The following is a 21,722-nucleotide window of genomic DNA, read 5'->3' as shown; positions in this document are numbered from 1 at the left end:
TTATGAGTTACAAGACATTTAGTTAGGAGACAGTAAGAATAAATGTATAAAAACATTTTTTTTTATTATAATATTGAATAACGATTTTATAAATAACTTTATACAAATGTTTTTTTTCTAGCTTTAAGTTTTGAGAATTTTTTAACAAGACTTATACAACTGATATTCTTGACAATTTCATTTTCAATACATAATATTGATAATGCTGATGTTTTCTCATTTGATAATGATGATCGTAAATAGTTTTTGACTATCTTCAAAACAGAAAAGGACCTTTGCCACCACTGGCATTAGAACATGGCATACAAATAAATAATTTTAAAGCAATTATTTCAACATTAGGAAAAGTTGTGTTTAATGATGGAATATTATTAAAGTATTTTAACATTCCTTGCATGTTTTTGGTTTCATTGGGAAAATGTATTATGTATTTTTTAAATTGAACGATTTCTTCAGCAAATTCTACTTCTAAATCATTAACATGACAGAGTGAGACCATTCACGATTTACCATCATATTATTATTATTAATTAAAAATATTTATATTACTTATTAGTATATCAAGTTATTATCATGTCGATTATTCAATAACAATAAATTTTCCGAAAAATGGTTAAAAATAGCTTGTTACACGGTTTAAGATATACCGTGGCTTGTTAATTACCCGTTTAGCACGGACTATATATATTTATATATCTTAGTCCGTGCCGTTTAGTCACCTGCCCCTGCCACCACCCATAGGTCAACAAGCCAGTGTAGGCACATACACCGGTCCATAATCATAAATTACAATTTACAACACATTTTTCACAGATAAAATATTTTATCTTAAAATAGATGGTAGATATTTTAATTTTTGTGACCGTGGCGAATTTGGAGTCTAAACTAATGGAAAAGTACCATCTTTTTTGCCGCCCTATAAAATATTGCTACTTTTGCCGCCCTGGGGCACTTGCCCTAATTGCCCCCCCCCCCCTTTGCACGGCTCTGATCATTTCCAAATATCACAATCCCAATGTAAATATTGCTATAATTTTTTATAATTAGATTTCAAATAATGAAAACTTATTTCTGTGTAAAACTAATTAATATTTATTTATTATAAATGTATAAGTATTCATTAATATAAATCATTATTTTTACGCTGTTGGTTAAACGTCTATATAATATAATATATTAATCATTTAAGTGTACAGTGCATACAATAGATGAACCTGATGAACAAAATATTATCGTTAAAGATGTAAGAAGAGTAAGCTTTAACTTTGTAATGAAGCTTCCATACGGTTATGCAGCCAAACTTCGGCCCAATATGAAGCGGCCCCATCCTAAATTTTCAAAAGATGTTGCCATGTTGGATCAAGGCCCTACCTCAATATAGGGTCCGGCGCCATTGATTTATATTCATAAGCATAACCCATAACAATTTTTTTTTTTATTCAATTATTGTCAATCAATTAGTTTTTACTCGTTCAAGAACCTTGAACCTTGAATATAATATTATGGTTCTTCATGAGGTGTTAGAATAACAGGTCAAAAATATTAAAATACTTTGGCACGATTTTTCGTTATACCTAAGCATTTAAATTTGGCAGAGCGGTATACCCAATTTACCACCTTTTTTAATAATTATTATCATAGAACAATAATTTTAACCGAATAATTTTAGAATAAATTCAAACTTTTTTACCGTTTACATTTTATAGACACGTCGTACCGTACCTACGAATCGTACGATCATAGAATATAGATAGATGCGTACGATAGTCGATTCGTACCAGAATTATAACTTATAAGGGTGTGGCATTTGTCAACTGCCAAGACGCTCATTCGTATAAATGACGAAGATTTGTTTTACAACATTAGCGCCTTTGCAGAGGCTGTTAATGCGATCTAGTGGATACGGAGTGAGTGTATTCTTTTTTTAAACAGTAAAAATTAGTTTGATTTCGGGACAGAATAGATTAAATTTCGGTATTTACAATTTGATAACAAATAACTCATTGCCGCACTGCAGTGTCGGGGTCGCATCAATCATAATTTATAATAATGAAAATGTAATATTATAATTATATTATCATTTATCTGTCTAAAATCTGTCATAAACTGATAAACTATTAGTTATCAACTATCCGTAATAGTATGGTAGCCGGTAGGTATGAAAATCTTTTTATAATATAAATGAGTTTTTAGCGCTGTGATGAAAATACTTATTGTAATTCCAAACAATAATGGATAATAAACTTATAATGTGCGTTGGACATAGACGTTACAATTTTCAATTAATACCTATGAAGGTACCTAATACAAGTTGTTCTTAATATTAGTTTGTCCTCAGCGAAGTATTGCATAAATAGTAAATACTTAGATGTTTATGTCATTATTCAATAATAAGCAGCTTGCACTATATTACTTATCGAAATAATGCAAGACAATAAACTCCTAGAAACTGTTGCAGATGAATATTGTAATAGGTACCTCTAGTTAAATAGTAAAAAAAATGTATGGATTATTTAAAATCAAAATGAACTCGGAACATTTATACACCTATATAAATAGTTTTGGATATTACTTAAATTGATAGCACTTGAACGTTTACAGGTTAAATTAAAATACCTACCTACTAATCATAATTTATTACTTGAAAATATTAGGTGTGCATGTATTAAAAGTATATTATTTTTTAGGTAAAATGACATTAAATGTTGAGCCTGTTCTCAGTTTATTTGAGAATTCAGTACCTAAAATTCCTTTTTGGAATATTGATTTACCTAAAAGTCCATGGGATGTAGATGATAACTTAGAAGAATTGGACGTTTTGTGCGAATTGGTTAGAAATCAATATTTAAAACGTCTCCATCAAACATTGCTCAATAATTTAGATGTTACTAGTCATTATAAAAATAAACCTCACTATCAGATTCAACATTGTGTTAATATATGTATGGCTGAATTGGAAAAGCAAGCTTTAAGACGATGTATGATTGCTAGTATTTATCGTGAAGGAATGACTAATGTGGTATGTTTTTATTTCTGTATTAGGTACTATTTAAAATAAACTTTTTATGTTTTTTTGCTTATGTGTGTATCTATAGCTGTTAATTATTTTTACTTACCTATTTTTTATATTAAATTAAAATATTTAATACCATACTTATATCAATTTTAACTTGATGTAGCTCGTTGGAAAATAAAAATAAACGATACCAAATCAATTCACGTAACATTCACTTTACGAAACTCTGATTGCCCTCCAGTTACACTCAACAACAAAGTCTTTGCTTCAGCAAACGAAGTAAAGTACTTAGGGCTCACATTTGACAAACGTCTTACTTAGGGTCCACACCTAAAACTAAAGCGGAAACAAGTTAACTCCAGGCTGCACCTCCTTAGACCCCTTTTAAAATCTAAACTATCCCTAACAAACAAGGTGACAATATATAAAGTGATAATCTGCCCGGCCTGGCTCTATGGCATTCAGCTATGGGGGTTTTCAAAGCCTTCCAACACCAGAACTCTACAAGCTTTTCAATCAATATGCCTACGCCTAATAACCTCCGCCCTCTGGTACGTAACAAATAAAAATCACAAAGATTTAAATCTACCTACCCTTAACGATTTGGCCAAATTCCATTTACCAAATTCTTTTCCAAACTCCACACTCATTACAACCCTTTAATCCAATTAAAACCATACCAAATAATTAACTTAATGTTTCTTGTCAGATGGCACTACTGAGGCATTACCTTTTCTAATCTCCTTAATGTCATAAATACAATATTGTCATCATACTTACTGATTATTGTAAAAATAGATTGTAAATATATTCTTCTAAATAAAAAAAAACTTGATGTAGCCTCCATTTGATAAATAAGTTTATGGTAAATTAACTATAAGTTATTTTCATCATTTAGACTATAAATAATTTAATAAAACACCTATTTGTATTTAATTTAACCTTTATAGATACATAGTTTCACTATTTAAATGATTAAAAATTATTTATATGTTTTATATTTAGATCAATAAAGTCAAGACGTGCACAAAAAATTCAATGCTATATGATTTGCTTAAGCATATTATTGAGTCAAATAATCAAATACCATCAAATGATAAATTATTTGAATCTGGAAATATAAAAGAGAAGAAATCAGTGGGTATTGATGCAAGTGTTAATACTGAACAAAAATGTAATAAAATAACATCAACACAGACTGAAATATGGACAAATGTTGACAATAATTTACTTGATAAATTTCCTATTAATAATGTTAATACAGATCTGGTGAATAAACCTAATATACCATCTAGTCCCTACAAAGTGAAATCTAAGATCTCTGAATCAAATAATATCTTCAATAATTTAAATTCTTTATTAAAGTCATCTTGTTCTTCAAATTCATCTCCTGATGTTCATATGGAAGTAAATTATAAGTATGAATCTTCTGAATTTGAAAATATACAAAGGAAAGACGAACAAGAAAATTCTACATCAAATGATATACTAAGTATTAATGCATTATTAAGAGATCTTCAAGATTCTCCTGAATATGAACAACAGTCTTCAAAATTGGAGGAACGTTTAATTGCACTTGGGTTAGCAATTGAAAATAATAATTCCACAGATAATTTAACCGAGATAACTAAACCAATCAGTATAAGTCCTAATATTATACGTCCAAACAAAATAAATGAAATAATTACAGACAAATTTAAAAGTAAACGAGTTGCCAAGTCATATCAATTAAGGAACAGTATGAATGAATTGCCACAAAATCTACAAATCAGACTGAACCAGAAATTTAATGACTTGTTTGGGAATAGTCATTTTTATGAATCTGATCCATTATCTGAAGAAGAAGAACGTATTATTGCACATAAAAGAATTGTAAAAATGGTTGTAGAATGTATGACACCTTATTACAAAGCACACCGTATCAGCAGACATTTATTTAAAAATCTTGCTAAGTTAATTTCTAAGAATCTTATGGATCGATCATATGACCCAGGTAACTGAGTTTAAATGGTAGTTTACTTTATCTAATTATAAGGTTTTAATAAAAATGTATGAGATTTAACATAAAAATTATCAACTTGTTTAATGTTTAATGTTCAATAGATTTGAGAATATGCCTTAGTAAATAAACATATAAAAAGGTTTAAAAAAATAGGAACAAATTGCAATTCAATTTTTTTAAAATTTATCCAAGTAATATTGTCCATAAACTATTGTATGGTTGAAAATGTGGGAAAATGAAATCATCTCTATGCTATTTGGCATACTTATATACAATAAATATAGTTACGTTTAATTTAGTTTTCATAATAAAATTATATTAAACTTAAAACCATTAATATAATTATACCTTCTAAAAAATTTTTTTTACAATTAATTTTCTGTAACCTTAATAGAAAAATATACTGGTTAAGTAAAGTATAGTTTAAAAAAATTATAATAGTGTATATAAACACTAAAATATAATATTAATATACTACATATATTCAAAGACTTACTCGTATTATATGTATACCTCTAATATAAACCATGACACTTGAAGTACATTGATTTAGAGAACACTAAATTGTTTAACTTCTAAGCTGTATAATGTTGTATTGAATTTGAACATTTTTGACAAAATCAGCTGATATCTAACTAAATTTTAAGAGGGATTTGTGCAGTACAGTTTATATTTTTTAAAACAGCAATATCTATTTTGCATACCATACTTCGATAGTCTTAGTTTTTCAAGTAATTTTGACTTAACAACATTAACTTATAAATCAAAACTGGCTAGTAATTTTTATTTTATAACTAAAATGATAATTATTCACATAGTTTATGCATGTTTCTTGTATATATGTTAATATTTGATTTTTAAATTAAATTTTATAGATGAAAACACGGTAGCCAAAGGAGTTAGCGAATTTTTTGCTGGAAATAGATGCATTAAAACAATTGAAGATATTTTTATCAATAATTGAATAATTACTTCAATAAATTGTAATTCATAATTTATCAATCAAGTACAATATTTTTTTTTGTCATACTTTTATGTTTAGTGATTTTATGATTTATGATTTTCACTCACAAAAAAAAAAATGCTGTCTCCATCTTACAATTATTGTATAGCATAACAAATTATCGTGTTTAACTCTGTTAATTTAAAAATTAAAATGAATTGAGTTATTATCAAACTTGATTTTAAGTCATCTATGTTTATGTGGGAGTTTTTTTTCAGTAATTAAGTTTTTAAATGAGTTATGAGCATTTTTAATTTAATATATTCCATATATATAACTTGCTATAATATTAACTACCATAAAAAAATCCCACATATAAACACATATAATGCTCTCTTAAGTTTAACATCAAGTTTCATAATAGTTTGATTCACACTAATTTTTAATATAATGGAGCTACACATAATCTGCTAAAGTGCTAAGCAAAAGTTTAATATGTCATTCAATTTTAAGACAGAAGCAAAATATGCCAGTATAATGTCATCTTAACTTTTTTTCCATGTAATATTCATTTGTATTTGTATGTTTTATGTATTTATTGTAAATTATTAATTTTTGTAGGTGTACATTTGTAATGGCATTATATTTTATACTATATTCTACACTTTAACACATCTTACACTCATTAAAAATCTTTAAAATTGTGAGATTATTATTGTAGTTATAAGTGTTAATACTATATATTCCTATAGGTATATTATTGATTATGGTTTTGCTGCTTCATTGCTTAAAATTCAGATTTAACTATTTAAGTCAGATTTGAGTAATTGATGACAGTCATTATGAAGATTCTTTCTTTCTATCAATTTAATTTTTAAACCCTAACAAATAATTATTTTGCGATCAATATTAAACTAAGTTATGGTAAATTATAATTGTCCATATTATTATTAATCCTTGGATCTCACATTATACCATAGTTAAAATTTACTGTATCTTTGTAAAATGGTACCAGTGTATCACAGTTAAATTAAATATATTAAGAATTTTCACAATTATAAAATACTTTTTATATAACATTAACATAGCTTATGATTTATGAATTATGATTAAATTTATAGCATTCATAAAATATGGAAATTGGGATAATTGTTCATGATAAATATTGATATATATTACATATATATAATTCATAGGCATGTGCAGACTTTATTCACAGGAGATGCCAATATAATTCAAAATAACTCAATTTTTAACTCTCTTAAAAAAAAAAAACAAATCAGAATTTTTTTCTAAAATATTGTAATACATAACTATAAAACTCTCTGTTACGTTTGTGATAAAAATTATGTTAATATTGATAGTTTTCACTATTAATAGTAAAAACATAAAACAAGATATCTGAGTAGATTGCTGGGGATGCCATGGCATACCCGGCATCCCCCCTGTGCACGCCTATATATATATAAGATATAACCATATAATCACAAAATATATTAGATTATAAGTCTATTTAATCTACTCATGTTATAATATAGGTATTAATATTATAAATAAATTAGCATCAGTCATAAACACTACAAATGATAAGTCCTATCCCTACGCAAAATATAATATAAGATTTAGGGGAGAGGTTGTAGCTCAAAAATCATTGTATTCTCGTGTTTCTTTCAGATAATTTTCTCCAGGAAGGGGACATTTACAAATATAGAGGAGCAATTATTTTACACTTAGGAAAAAAATGTTTGTAAATAATTTTATGCATGTATTAAACATTTTAACCTAGGTTAGGTTATCTAGGCTAAGGCTATCAAAATAAATAAACTACCTTTGTCTGATAACTATTTTATTTACTATTCTTCACATTTTCACCGGGGGGCATTGGATATTTTCTGGGAGGGGCAATGCCTCCCCTCCCCCGGAGAAGTGCTTAAAAGAATCCCTGATTTTATCTTATAAGCTTAAAAATAATGTTTGGAAGGCTTAACCCTTAAAACCTATCTACACCCCATTTGCCTTTATGCCAGTCTCTTTCGGAGGATTAAAAATTGAGTGAGTGGTGCATGATTTAGTGATTAATCAACATAAATAATTTGTCAAAATGGCCTAATTATAATAAAATATACTAGATATATCTATTTTATATTTTTTTTAGACTTTTTAAGAACCATTATCCTAATAAACATTTGTGTAATTGAGAAACTAACCAAATTTTGAATTTAGGTACATGACGAGTTTCAAAAACATCCACTAAATAATTTACAGTAAAAAAAGGATTGGATTATGTTTGAAAAACAGAAGTTGGTATTGTCACAGGAAACTTTTGAATTAAGTAGGTACTTAACTTCCTAGCTAAAATAAAAAAATTTAATAATTTAATAAAATTAACATTAAGTATGAATAGAATCACACGTAGGAATCTTTCACCACTTATGCCTTGTTTACACGTGACCACGCCGATGCACTTTCCTATATCAATCATGTTAAATGATGATTCTTTAGTGTCGCCTATTAGTGTGATTGGCCGTCGAAGCGCTAGTTGTGAGTTCGCCCTAGTAACTAGTAATGCTGGATATACCTAGGTATTATTGTATATTTTTATAATATAATTACGACGGCTATGTTATATTGTTATGTAGTATGTACCAATGTCCAATGACGAATATTATTTCTTAATTTCTTATTGACTTCTTGACTTATTATATTGATATTGATGACATATTGATATTGTATAGTATTTAGATTATAGACCAGTCACTATAGTATTTAATTTTTCAACATGCCCGGGCATCGTTGTATTGTTCCGGCGTGTACTTCAGGATATGATTCTTGCACTCAAAAACGCCACTTTTTTACTGTCCCTAAAGATACAATCAGACTTGCTCAATGGACAAAAGCTATACCCAGGAAAGAATTTGTAATCAAACCAAAACAAGTGGTTTGTGAGCTACACTTCAGAGAATCAGACATAATACGTAAAAAAATTATGACAGATAAAAACGGGAAAGTACTTGCAGAGGTTTGTAAATTTGTAATTAAAAATGACCTTATACTTATTTATTAATTTAACTCTATAACTAAATACTAATGAGTATCAAAATTCAACTTTTGTGATTGATTTAGATCTTTAAATATTCTTATAACCAATCAATTACCTATTGCTTAATATAGTATTAAAAATAACCTATGATTTTGTATGCATATTATTTATTGCTCGTGGAAATAAATTTTATTGTTAAATTTAACTATTAAAAGAGTTTTATTTAATTTTTTTTTTAACCTATCTAGGTACCTATTTTAATTTGAAATTTATTTTTTTGCAATATTTAATTGGGTATGAAAAAGTTTTCAGTTGTTGAAGTTCTTATTAATTATTGAATATTTTAATTTGTTGTAGGCTTTGTATCAAATACCTAGATTACAAGAAGGAGCAGTCCCTTCTATATTTCAAAACTGCCCAAAATATCTTACGAAATACTCAAACCCAAGAAAAGCACCTTTACTACGACACAGCCCAATAAAACGGAAAAAAATGGCAATTAATACTCATAAGCCATTTGGTGAAATTATTTCCAATCTATCTGTTGACAAAGAATGTTTTAATAACACTGAACCTGAAAAACAAAATACCGTTGAACCATTTTCTTTTAAGACTATGCAAGAAAATATTAACACCATTGTTCTTCCTACAGCATGGAGTAGGCATGATATACCCAACAAATTGATCTTTTTTTCCTATTATATTACATTAGGAAATGACACTGAAATGCCCACTCCTATTATTTTCAAGAGAGTTTGCTTGAATATTAATTTAAAGGCCAGTTGTTTGGTTTTAAATACAGAAATTTCTATAAGCATATTTGGTATTCAAGAAATAACTAGTGTTACACTTTTGGAAGAACTTTTAAATAAATTTGATAGTTCAAATATTTGTAAAGGGTACAAAGTAGATTCATATTTGAAGACACAAAACTCTTATGTTGATCCAATTGGAAATATTCGACACATTTCATGTCAATTTATTATTGAAAAAAAAGATATTTGCCAGTATTGTACTTGTGCCTTACGAAGTGTGAATCGAAAAAAACTTCGGATGTCAAAAAATATTGATACAACTTCTAGGAAAATTAATATTTTGCTTAGTCCAAGTAAACAACCACAATTAAAAAGATTATTACTTAATTGTATACAAACCTAACAGTAATAACTAATAAATTATTATTAACAATATGCCTATAACAATTACTACTAAGTAATTATAGAATTTTTCAGACTTGGGTGAAATACTTTTTAAAAGTATTTAAAATACATATTCCAAATAATTAAAAAAAAAGTATTTAGAATAATATGTATTTGAATACTTTATGATAATAATATTCCTAAGTATTCGGAATACTTCACAAAAAGTAGGTATTCTAAATACCGTATTTAGTAGGTACTTTCCTTAAAAAAAGTATTTAAAAAAGAAGGTAAGTGGATGTCGCTCTGCTGTACAGTAGATTACAAGTGGGTCAATGTATAATGAATTGTATTAAACTTGAATTCAATGATAAAATATCATTGTATAAGTAAAATGATTCTGAGCGGAGACAGTTTATCAGTCTGGATTTTTTTAATTTTTTTAATTTATTATAGTCTAAGTTGAATTAATATTATAATGTTTTTATTTTTTATTCGTTTCCATGGTGATAGACAAAGCGTAAGAAATTAAAATCCCATTTTAAGTGGTTTTTCGTAATTTGTCAGTAGTTTTTCGCGTGGTATTAAATAAATAATGAGAAAATGACCTCTCTAAAGTACCATCTTGATCCAATTTGCTAAAAGATAAGCCATAAGGTACTATAATATGTTGAAATCACGGTGGATTATAATCTACCGTGGTTGAAATCGAAGCATTCCTTCTGGTAGAAATTTTGTATACAGGATATAAAAAAAAAATCTGCTTACAAAATGCACGTTAATAATTGGTGTATTTCGTAATTGAAATATGAATTAACAGGGCGAACCGACTACTAGCGCTTGGTGGCGATTCTGTTTGATAACGTGACAGATGGAATACACTTTTCTTATCCAGTGGCCAGTCCTTATTATTATATGTTCATGCACGTGACGAACTGACGAGTACTCGGCCGTGTCACTCGTTATGTTGCTCGGTCTTGGTAGTGGGGGTAGTCACTCGGCCCAGCGAATAGAAACATTAGAAACTGTTTCTATTCACTCGTCCAATTGCTTGGCCGAGTACTGGTTCCTTGAGTTCAATGAGTTCATACGGGAGACGGGACAGTGCTCGACCGAGTACTCGTCACGTGTAAACAAGGCATTACTGTTGTCACTGATAAAGTGGTAAAGTCTTAGATCATATTAATATATTATACTATCATTATGGGTATTATTATTTTCTAAGGACTAAGGGTAAAGTCTTCGACCATATAAGCTAATATACGCGCCTTATCATATGCTTGTATAGGGCATAGGCACAATTATGTAGCCATCATGTTTAATGATATATGACGTCACGTTTGGGCAAAACAATTTCAAGTTATTATTAATTTGTTTATTTGGTGTTCACTCGTTCACAGGCTTACCGCTTACAGCGTTTGCCGTTTGGAACACAGTTTTTACTGTCATATTGCCTTATTAATTATTAATATAATTATTATAATTAAGCATATTATTATTTATTTAAAATACTATTTTAAATTATTATTTATTATTCATATTTTGTATAGGTATAATATAATATAATATTAAAAATGGTAATTTCTTGTTCAGCATATAATTGTACTCAAAGATATACTAAAGGAATTTCATTTCATGGGTAAGCTTAAACTATTTTAAAAAAATATTAATTTATTAAAGTCAATTTTCTATAATTTAATGAATTATTTACAATTTACCAATTATTTATTTAGTTTTCCAAAAGATGCTGAGAACCTATAATCTTAAGGGCCGGTTGCACAAAACTATATTGGTTCAATAACTAGTTATTGGTCCAATAACTAGTTATTGGTCCAATAAGTTGAGTTATTATAAACCAGTTAAACCGTGCATAATCCAGTAATCCACACAAAACTAGGGGCAGACGTGTTGTACCGTCTCTGATTAAAGTTAACCGGAGTTTAATCGGCTGAATTTGCACGGTTAAATATCTGTTATCAGCTGATTAAGCGTAATCGAAGTTTAACCGTAGACGGTACAAATGTATCATCGTAATATATTTTTCATTATCACATATATATATATATATATGTGTGTACATCACGATTCAGTGGCGTAATTAGGAATTTGTCTTAGGGGGGGATAAACATTTTTTTCCACACGAAATACTTAGATTTTCAAGTACAATATTTCATCAAAAATTCTTAAACTAATATATATGTACACAAAATGTATTAATAAATGTGCTTTAAAATTCTACACAATTTAGTACCTATACAATATTATAATAATTTCTTCAAATTAATATATTATAAATATACACATTATATAGGCTCTGGGGGGATATATCCCCCTCATCCCCCCCTTAATTACGCCCCTGTCACGATTTATGATCAATCTTTACCTTTATAAGGCTTTAGATATTAATTAGATAGGTATAACCACATAGGTAAGTATAACATTGTCTAAGAAGTAAGTGGGCCAATGGGAGGGGGGTTCATCACTTCACAAGTTACACGGCCCGCTTTGACCTGATGTAGTGATGTAGATCGCAAATAAATAAAAATACGTATTGGTAGGTGTGTTTAGTAATAATATATTGTCTGTTGCAATAGATTAATCACAACGCGGGCTCTAAAAAACATTAAGAGCCGCCTCTAATAATCAGCTATAGGGCTAGCTAAAGCCTGATTTCCTAATGTATATAGCATAAAACAAAATATTTATATGCAAAACATATTTATAATAATAATGTTTATGTATTGTTTAAAATATAGATACTGCAAGCAGGCACGTAACTAGACATTTTTCTATAAGGGGGCCAATATTTTTTGGCCCCTTTCTGTTTTTTGTACCCAATACCTCTCCTCTCCTTATCAGACAATATCTATAAAAAGTAATACTATATTTCACAATGTATTGTTTTTATTAGTTAAGCATTATATTTTTGTTATTTATTAATATAGGTATACAATATTATACATCTTAAAAAACTATATCAGGAAAAGTCATCTATTTATATGGTTTGCTGCTTAGTGCTAAGTCTCTAACTCGATATATAATAATATTATATTGGGATATATCATTTAGTTAGGCATGTTTATTTTATTATACGATTACCGTATTGGTCCACTATTATATATAGTTTTGTCTATAGTTGTGTTTATCAAATGTGCGTTCGATATACCCGTATTTGGCATTCCTAGATTTCAATTTATCAATAGACATCTTATTGTCTATCTTGTATTATTGACGAATATTTATAAAATTTCGGAATTTAATTTTTGTTATACGATCATTACTATATTATGGAGTACCATATTATAATATATAATTAGGATTTAACCGGCTTGGGACAATTATATTACATACTATAATATTTAAAAATAAAAATCAAGGGGGCCAGTCCGGGGCCATTGACATTTCTTAGGGGGCCAGGCCCCCTAAGGCCCCCCCCCTTGGCGACGTGCCTGACTGCAAGTCTGCAACAACAGTGTTGCAGCGTCCATTATGTAATACAGGATTGCATTGTATGCAGGTAACGAAAATAGTGTAAATGTAAAATCACTTGTCTCAAAATATTTTTTATTTTATAGGATGATCGTTGATAACCTTTAAAATTTAAAAAAAAAACCATTAATAATCTACTTAGAATAATTTTTTTAATTATCATTGCTTAAAAGTGGATCTTCTTCTAAATAAGTATAGCTGATTAGTTTTAATCGTATATAGGTATTATTTCTTATTAACATATATAATTTAATGGAATAAATAATAAATAATATAAAAAGTTATAATTCTTTATAGTTTCAAATTGAATTTTATTTCTACATTTTGGTTATTAAGTTTTGTAGGTATGGCTATACCGTAATCTGATCAATATACCCAGACAGGATAATTTTCTGTTGCCGTGGTTACGGTCTTTCTCAAGCTATCATGCTCTGTGGTCCATTATAGGCTTGTAACTTTTAGTCTCGTAATTTACACGGTTATACAATAACCATTACAATATAAGATGTAAATCACAATGTTTTTGACGACCTTCGTTAAATTATATTTAAATATAAAAGGGTTTTTACAAAGACGACGATAAATAGTTGAAACAATAATAAAAATTGTCTTCACAATTCGGGCGTAGGTACCTACGCAACAAATTTTTAATCGAATATTGTTTGAAATTTTTAAAAATGTCTAAGATATTTAAATTTAAATTTAGTATAATGAAACTAGTTTTCAGTGTTTTTATGTTATGTTTGTTTTCTACATTTTATTGTAAAAGCGAAAATACAGAAAAAGAAAATACAGATAATAATCCATATGAATTTCACATTGGTGGAGTTTTAAGTAGCAATGCAAGTGAAGATTATTTCAAACAAACAATTGAAGTAATGTACAGCTTTTATATTTTAATAATAGGCATTTAAATAATTTTAATAAAATTGCAGTATTTATTTTAACTGAAGTTCGTCAATAAAAGTAGTCCTTGTCGTTGTCAGCATTTTAATAATGAGTTACTGTATTTATTATGCATGAAGCAAGAATGATATAAAAGGTGGATAAATAAATCTCATATACAGAAATTATAATGTTACGTCCATTAATTTTTTTTTAGATTTTGAGTGGATCGATAATTTTAATAAATTATTACCATAATTGTAATGTGATTAATTTATATAAAAGGGTTGGGGCTATAGCCAGCCTATTATATTTCTGGTATACAGCAATTATTTTAAAAATATATCTAGAAAATTGTAGGTACACTAGGTACAGTATGGGGGAGATTAAATACAATTTTAGGGGGCTATATTCCCCTTTGACCCCTCCATTTTACGCCCATAATTATGACACTATTTTTTGTTTTATGCATCATAAAGACCCTTTTTACAGAAGAAAAATGCATATTTTTATACCTTCATTTTATTTTCTGATAGGACAATAAATCTAGTTGATTCTTAAAGTGGGTTAAAAGTAAAAAACATACATTTTTTTATAAGTTGTTTATTATGAAATAAAAAAGCGGGTAAGTTGTGGATGTCGCTCTGCTGTGTAGTAGGTTACAAGTGGGTTACTGTAAAGGATGGAATTAAATTTGAAAAAAATAGGATATATTATAGATTATTACAAATTTTCAAATCTTAGATTTAAAAAAAAAAATTTTTATGAATTTCTAACTTAAAATAATTTGCGAATTTTCGTGATTTTTACGTATATTTTGTAAAAATTCAAATTTTGAATGCTTATAAAAAAAATTGTGACTGAAATGCATTTCTTTTATTTTTAAACTACTATTGTAACAATATGTTAGAAGCTTTGTATTAAATTTCAAGCTTTTCTATTTAACAAATAAATTTTTATCGATATTCATTAAAAAAAAATAATAATAATGATCGAAAATTGCATATGCCTATAACCTACCTATTTATAAATAGTTAAACTTAAGTTGGAATTTTTCGAAAATTTCATGTATCTATGGTCATTTGTTTTAATGTGAAATCAAAAACCAAAATCGATTTTGTCGAAAACTGATTGTTCGTAAAATTTCCCGTTTTCCCCTTAATTTTTAGTTTATTTATCCCGATTATTTAGAAAAATAGTAATTTTTTACTTTTGACCCCTCATAGTACCAACTAGATTCACTTTCTGATCGAACGAGATACTAAAGTCGAAAATCGAAACACTTTTACTGCCCCAAAACGTTACCACAGACACAAAAAAAACACATCGTGGTAAAATCAATTCGCATACCTCGCTCCCCTCAGAATCTAAAATTTAATAGGTATATTATGTAAAGATCAAAGTTTAAATTTGGACAAAATTAGATATTTAAAGAATATGATTATTTTTTTATTTTAATTATTGCTTAAATACAATATTATATTATATTGTTGTATAAATGGAGAATTGAATCTTTAGCCTTTATCATATTATATTTGATATACACTGCAATGACATTCACAAAACATTTAGATTCATTTTAAGTATAAAGTAGGTAAATGCATTAATGCTTGTTAATACCATGAATCTATACTCAGTGATTTCTCACAATTCTACGATAGTCGGTACATATATAGGTTATTGGTATATATCGACTCTAGTTGACAAAAATAATAAATTATATCAATATATACTATTATAAAAATTACGTAAATTTAATAATATAATTAATGTAATGTTTTCAATAAAAATTAATTTAATATTCCTGCGTACAGTGTACTACCGTAATATTAATAGGAAAATAAATTACTTTAATAACAATAATATATATTTTGTGAAGGTATTTTTGAAAATTTTTGACAAGAATTAAAAAAGGTTTATTTTTTATTATAATCATTTTGATAATATAGGTAAATATGAAAATATATAATATTATAGTGGGTACTTTATCTTGATAAAGGTATAATATTATAATTGTTATAATTATATAAGTTTAATTTATAGATAGTATTTAATTTAAAATTAATACGGAATAAGTCCGACGACATTTTATTTAGATAGATTTGATGAACCCATTTCGTGCTATTTATGCCTCATGGCCTTTGTATAATAATAATCATAAATATAAAGCTATAGGCTAATATAGGTACCTACCCAAAGCCGTGCCGTGGACAGCCTAGGGGGCGTACGCCCCGGGCGCATGATTTTTAAAGGGTGCTAAACATTTTTTTAATAATATTTTAAACTTGCTAAATATTTTTAATTTTTCCCTGAGCGCCAAATCTTAGCGACACAGCTGTGTACCTAACCTATTATTATAATATATGTGTAATCATTTTTTGAAATAAAAATAAATAAATAATAATTATCATATATATTTATACCAAACTTGTGTTGTTCTATATAGCACCTAAACTTCAATACACCATTTATGAAACCCGGCAATACATTCTATGCTCATTCAATAAAAATGGATCCAAATCCAATTAAAACCGCTCTTAACGTTTGTAAGCAACTCATCGTACGTAGGGTGTATGCCGTTATCGTGTCTCATCCACAAATCGGAGATTTGTCTCCGGCCGCTGTATCATACACTAGTGGCTTCTATCATATACCAGTGATCGGAATTTCATCTAGAGATTCTGCTTTCTCAGATAAAGTAACCACAACCATATTTATTATATTGTATTATTTACGTTGATCGTTATTGATGCCTTGTTGTTGTGTACCTAAATTATAACTATTGTTATAGAACATTCACGTGTCATTCCTTCGTACCGTTCCACCCTATTCACACCAAGCCGAAGTATGGGTTGAATTACTCAAATATTTCAACTATTTAAAGGTAGGTAAAACAGGTAGGTAATATGCATTGTCTGATGTCATTGTATGCAGTTAAAATGTACATCTTACACTCTTACTGTATTGGGTAAATAGGAATTAGGTACTCCATTACACTATACACATAGCTTTATATACATTTTAATAATTCAGAAATTATATCTGCTCTAGGTCATATTTATTCACAGCTCAGATACCGATGGTAGAGCGTTTGTTGGCAGATTCCAAACTACTTCTCAAAATCAAGGAGACGACATCGAAAAGAAAGTCCAGGTCATTACCATAATATATAATAATGAACTGATTGAATATTTGAATATATATATCAATACTTATCTCCGTTTAATTTACAAATCATCCCAACGCAAACCATATACTAGTCATAAACGAAACTGTCTCTATATATATAATGTCTATAGACATTAGATTATAATCTAATGTGTGGCTTAAAACATTTCTCATCATCTCATCATACCCCCTCCCCCTTAAACACAACTACTGCAGCATGCAAATAATATATATTATATTAATTATATGAGATATTTAAATTATAATGTAGATAACAAAATGTTATGCTGTGTAATGTGTAACGCACCTACGGTGTTTTCTTTTAATTTACTGTAGGTGGAGGCAGTTATTGAGTTTGAACCGGGCCTGTTTCATTTTAACAACCAGTTGAACGAAATGAAAAATGCACAAGCCAGGGTGTACTTAATGTACGCGAGCAAACTGGATGCTGAAGTCATTTTCAGGGACGCGGCTCATCGAAACATGACCGAAGCAGGATATGTGTGGATTGTGACGGAGCAAGCTTTAGACGCCACTAATGTACCGGAAGGGACAATCGGATTGAAATTGGTTAACGCCTCTAATGAGTTAGCTCATATATACGATAGCATGTACGCATCTATATTTTTTCTTGTAGTTTACTTTTTCATGTATTAAGTATTAAAATTCTAATTTGGTTTATTGCAGATATATATTGGCTTCAGCGATTACAGATATGAACCGTACAAAAACTATAACCCCACCCCCAGCTGATTGTGACAACACAGGTGCTATTTGGGATACGGGCAAGACGCTTTTCGAGTAACTTTTGCAACCTATATCTCATACAATTTTGAATGAAATGTAATCATTAATATTTCTTTAGGTATATTAAGAAACAAGTGTATAAAGATGGACACACAGGTAAAGTAGCTTTCGATAATAACGGTGATCGGATATATGCTGAATATGATATAGTCAATATCAAAGAAGAGGCCAATAAAGATGCTATTGGGAAATATTATTTTAATAATGTAAATAAATGAACAATAATAATTAACATAATGAAAACAAATATTGATGATTCTAAAAGTCATAAATGATTTTAGGATTTTAATAAGATGAAATTGCGACTTAACGAATCTAACATTTTATGGCCAGGACGTTTGAAGAAGAAACCCGAAGGTTTTATGATTCCCACACATTTAAAAGTATTAACAATAGAAGAAAAACCATTTGTGTATGTAAGACCATTAAAGAAGGATGATGGAAATAGTTGTAAGACGGATGAAATAATGTGTCCATTGTATAATACTTCATCTAAAGGTAAACAATTTTACTTTAAAGAGTAAACGAAAAACTGGATAAAAATCTATGTTTGTTTATTTTGATTCTAGAACCAATAGTTTACTGTTGCAAAGGATATTGTATTGATTTGCTAATGGAGCTTTCTGAAACGATAAATTTTACTTACAGTTTATCATTATCGCCAGATGGTCAATTTGGAAATTACGAAATAAGAAATAACTCAGGTGAATACTTCAATAAAATAATAAAAATTGCAAGGTTATATACATTCATTATAACTGTGATTAATATTTTTAGCTAGTGGAAAAAAAGAATGGAATGGTTTGATTGGCGAAATAGTGTATGAAAGAGCAGATATGATATTAGCTCCTCTTACCATCAATCCGGAAAGAGCAGAATTCATAGAATTCAGTAAACCATTCAAATATCAAGGAATTACTATTTTGGAGAAAAAGGTAAATGCTTTGAGATTTTTGATACAGATATCGGGTACACAAATTTGTAATATCTTTTTAAAATATTTAAATTAAAAAAACTTCATTTACATTTTTAAAAGAAAAATACTTAAATAGTTAAAATGTACCTCAATATCTTTACATTACCCACTTACTACTTTCATAATAAAAGATTTTTCATATTTTTTTTAGCCATCGCGGTCTTCGACACTTGTATCGTTTTTGCAACCATTCAGTCACACGCTCTGGGTGCTTGTCATGGGTTCTGTTCATGTGGTTGCACTTGTGTTATATCTACTCGACAGGTTTTCTCCTTTTGCTAGATTCAAGTTGATTAACGCTGATGGCACAGAAGAGGATGCACTTAATTTATCAAGCGCTACATGGTTTGCGTGGGGAGTTTTATTGAACAGTGGTATCGGCGAAGGCACACCAAGGAGTTTCTCAGCTAGAGTACTAGGAATGGTATGGGCTGGATTCGCCATGATAATTGTAGCATCTTACACTGCCAACTTGGCTGCTTTTCTCGTGCTCGAGAGGCCGAAGACGAAACTATCTGGAATTAATGATGCTAGGGTAAGAAAAATTCATGTTTACTAATTATAACCTAATTGAAATAGTTTTCAACTACTTAAACATAAGTCATTGATTTGTTCTACAATAGCTCCGTAGTACAATGGAAAATTTAACTTGTGCCACGGTAAAGGGATCCGCAGTTGACATGTATTTTAGACGACAAGTGGAACTCTCAAACATGTATAGGACAATGGAAGCCAACAATTACGAAACTGCTGAAGACGCAATTCGAGATGTGAAGAACGAGTACGATCAGAATATTTAAATTAAGTTTGACAGTGGTTATTAACATATTTAAAATAATTTTCAGTAAGCTTATGGCATTTATTTGGGACAGCAGCCGTTTAGAATTTGAAGCTGCACAAGATTGTCAATTAGTCACGGCCGGCGAATTATTTGGACGTTCTGGGTATGGGGTCGGTCTACAAAAAGGTTCTCCTTGGTCTGAATCAGTTACATTATCAATTTTAGACTTCCACGAGAGTATGTATTATGCGTATTATGTATAATTCGAGTTTCTATAATACAATTACAAGGATGATGAAATATAATCCTTGATATTCTTGAGCCAGGTGGTTTCATGGAAAGCTTGGACGATAAGTGGATATTTCAAGGGAGAGTAGAACAATGCGAAGATCAAGAAAAAACACCCAATACATTAGGATTGAAAAATATGGCTGGTGTATTCATACTCGTCGCTGTGGGCATAGTGGTTGGAATGTTTTTAATTGTAATCGAGATAGGCTACAAGAAACATCATGTTCGTAAACAGAATCGATTGCAGTTGGCTCGTAATTATGGACAAACCTGGAGGGCTATAGTTCAAGTAAGTGTGAAACTGTGAAATATTACTCGACGGTTAAATTAAGTCAAAATAAAATGTATAACGTATAATATATGTGTGTAAACTTCACACCTAATGTTCTATAGAAACGAAAAATGATGAGAATGCAAGGTCGAACTAGTGGTGTTGGAGCACTCAGTTTGTCTGTGGAAGCATTGCCGAGAAGCGTTCTAAACATTCAAAGTCCAATCCGACCAATTGAAACATTACCGAGAACTTGTCGTAACTCACCAAGCCCGACTCGAGCTTGGTCAGGTCGACAAATGGTACACAGAAAGAGTGATGATATTCCACTACGGTCACCAATTGGAGGTCCTCCGCAATTACACTTCCATAATAATCTCATGTAATTCTGGTATTATGAAAGTAATTAATATAGTTAATCATAATTCATAATATGATAAAGTAATTAAATCTATTTATCAGATAGAATTTAATAATATATAAATAACATAAGAATTTTAGTATTTACTGTTTCGAACCAACTAGGGAATCCAGATATAGTTTATTAGACGATAATATTACACCCATATAATAGTTTCTAATAATATTTCATCATACTATGGAAACATAATTTACGTTAACCTATTATACATCTAATTCAGTTTGTTGCTAAATTATATTGCATTTTGTTTATATACATTTTATTAATTTATTATACGTGTTAAAAGAATCATTATTATTGTTATTAAATGTATATATTATATTTATAAACATATACTATTGTATACACATAGATATATTATATATATATATATATATATATATATATATATAACCTATTAATTATTAATATATTTATATTATTATATTTAATTATTAAAATTTTAAACACGATATAATGTTTACATCATATTAATATTTTATTTAAATACAAA

At 28.7% G+C, this 21,722-nt stretch overlaps 3 protein-coding genes across 9 annotated transcripts; all 3 read left to right on the top strand.

Moving 5' to 3' along the window:
* The first annotated feature begins 1,676 nt into the window (after positions 1-1,676).
* LOC107161338 (uncharacterized) lies at positions 1,677-6,668 on the top strand. Of its 7 annotated transcripts, none has more exons than XM_015507731.2 (4): positions 1,677-1,907; positions 2,688-3,019; positions 4,022-5,009; positions 5,894-6,668. In XM_015507731.2, the coding sequence occupies exons 2-4, from the start codon at positions 2,693-2,695 to the stop codon at positions 5,980-5,982; spliced, it is 1,404 nt and encodes a 467-aa protein (XP_015363217.1). In that variant the 5' UTR covers positions 1,677-1,907; positions 2,688-2,692; the 3' UTR covers positions 5,983-6,668. The 7 variants fall into 7 exon arrangements, with proteins under 7 accessions (XP_015363217.1, XP_015363193.1, XP_015363226.1 ...); XM_015507707.2 differs by lacking the exon at positions 1,677-1,907 and adding an exon at positions 1,998-2,152; XM_015507740.2 differs by lacking the exon at positions 1,677-1,907 and adding an exon at positions 2,000-2,156.
* Positions 6,669-8,308: 1,640 nt separating this feature from the next.
* On the top strand, positions 8,309-11,602 carry LOC149055863 (uncharacterized). The gene is made up of 3 exons (XM_089226963.1): positions 8,309-8,980; positions 9,359-10,109; positions 11,541-11,602. Exons 1-3 carry the CDS (start codon positions 8,741-8,743, stop codon positions 11,600-11,602), a joined length of 1,053 nt encoding a protein of 350 aa, XP_089083089.1. The 5' UTR covers positions 8,309-8,740.
* A 2,451-nt stretch (positions 11,603-14,053) lies between these two features.
* LOC107162112 (glutamate [NMDA] receptor subunit 1-like) lies at positions 14,054-21,583 on the top strand. Its single transcript, XM_015508873.2, has 15 exons — positions 14,054-14,504; positions 16,961-17,212; positions 17,306-17,398; positions 17,566-17,667; positions 18,019-18,293; positions 18,370-18,483; positions 18,548-18,695; positions 18,771-18,987; positions 19,059-19,193; positions 19,267-19,424; positions 19,617-20,000; positions 20,089-20,246; positions 20,311-20,483; positions 20,573-20,826; positions 20,931-21,583. The coding sequence occupies exons 1-15, from the start codon at positions 14,307-14,309 to the stop codon at positions 21,192-21,194; spliced, it is 2,925 nt and encodes a 974-aa protein (XP_015364359.1). The 5' UTR covers positions 14,054-14,306; the 3' UTR covers positions 21,195-21,583.
* Positions 21,584-21,722: the final 139 nt, after the last annotated feature.

Source organism: Diuraphis noxia, unplaced genomic scaffold (assembly GCF_037042655.1).
Source record: "Diuraphis noxia isolate RWA-SAM2 unplaced genomic scaffold, SU_Dnox_SAM2 contig0004, whole genome shotgun sequence".
Taxonomy (NCBI): Eukaryota; Metazoa; Arthropoda; class Insecta; order Hemiptera; family Aphididae; genus Diuraphis; species Diuraphis noxia.
This window is presented reverse-complemented; position numbering and strand designations above follow the sequence as displayed.

Excerpts from the sequence above, each read along its gene's own strand:
- LOC149055863 (XM_089226963.1), top strand. The coding sequence starts at position 8,741 with ATGCCCGGGCATCGTTGTATTGTTCCGGCGTGTACTTCAGGATATGAT. Across the intron at positions 8,981-9,358 it reads ACGGGAAAGTACTTGCAGAG|GCTTTGTATCAAATACCTAG; the intron begins GTTTGTAAATTT and ends AATTTGTTGTAG. Across the intron at positions 10,110-11,540 it reads TAATATTTTGCTTAGTCCAA|GCTTACCGCTTACAGCGTTT; the intron begins GTAAACAACCAC and ends ACTCGTTCACAG.
- LOC107161338 (XM_015507707.2), top strand. Across the intron at positions 3,020-4,021 it reads GTGAAGGAATGACTAATGTG|ATCAATAAAGTCAAGACGTG; the intron begins GTATGTTTTTAT and ends TTTTATATTTAG. Across the intron at positions 5,010-5,893 it reads GGATCGATCATATGACCCAG|ATGAAAACACGGTAGCCAAA; the intron begins GTAACTGAGTTT and ends TAAATTTTATAG.
- LOC107162112 (XM_015508873.2), top strand. The coding sequence starts at position 14,307 with ATGTCTAAGATATTTAAATTTAAATTTAGTATAATGAAACTAGTTTTC. Across the intron at positions 17,399-17,565 it reads AATATTTCAACTATTTAAAG|GTCATATTTATTCACAGCTC; the intron begins GTAGGTAAAACA and ends TATCTGCTCTAG. Across the intron at positions 17,668-18,018 it reads ACATCGAAAAGAAAGTCCAG|GTGGAGGCAGTTATTGAGTT; the intron begins GTCATTACCATA and ends AATTTACTGTAG.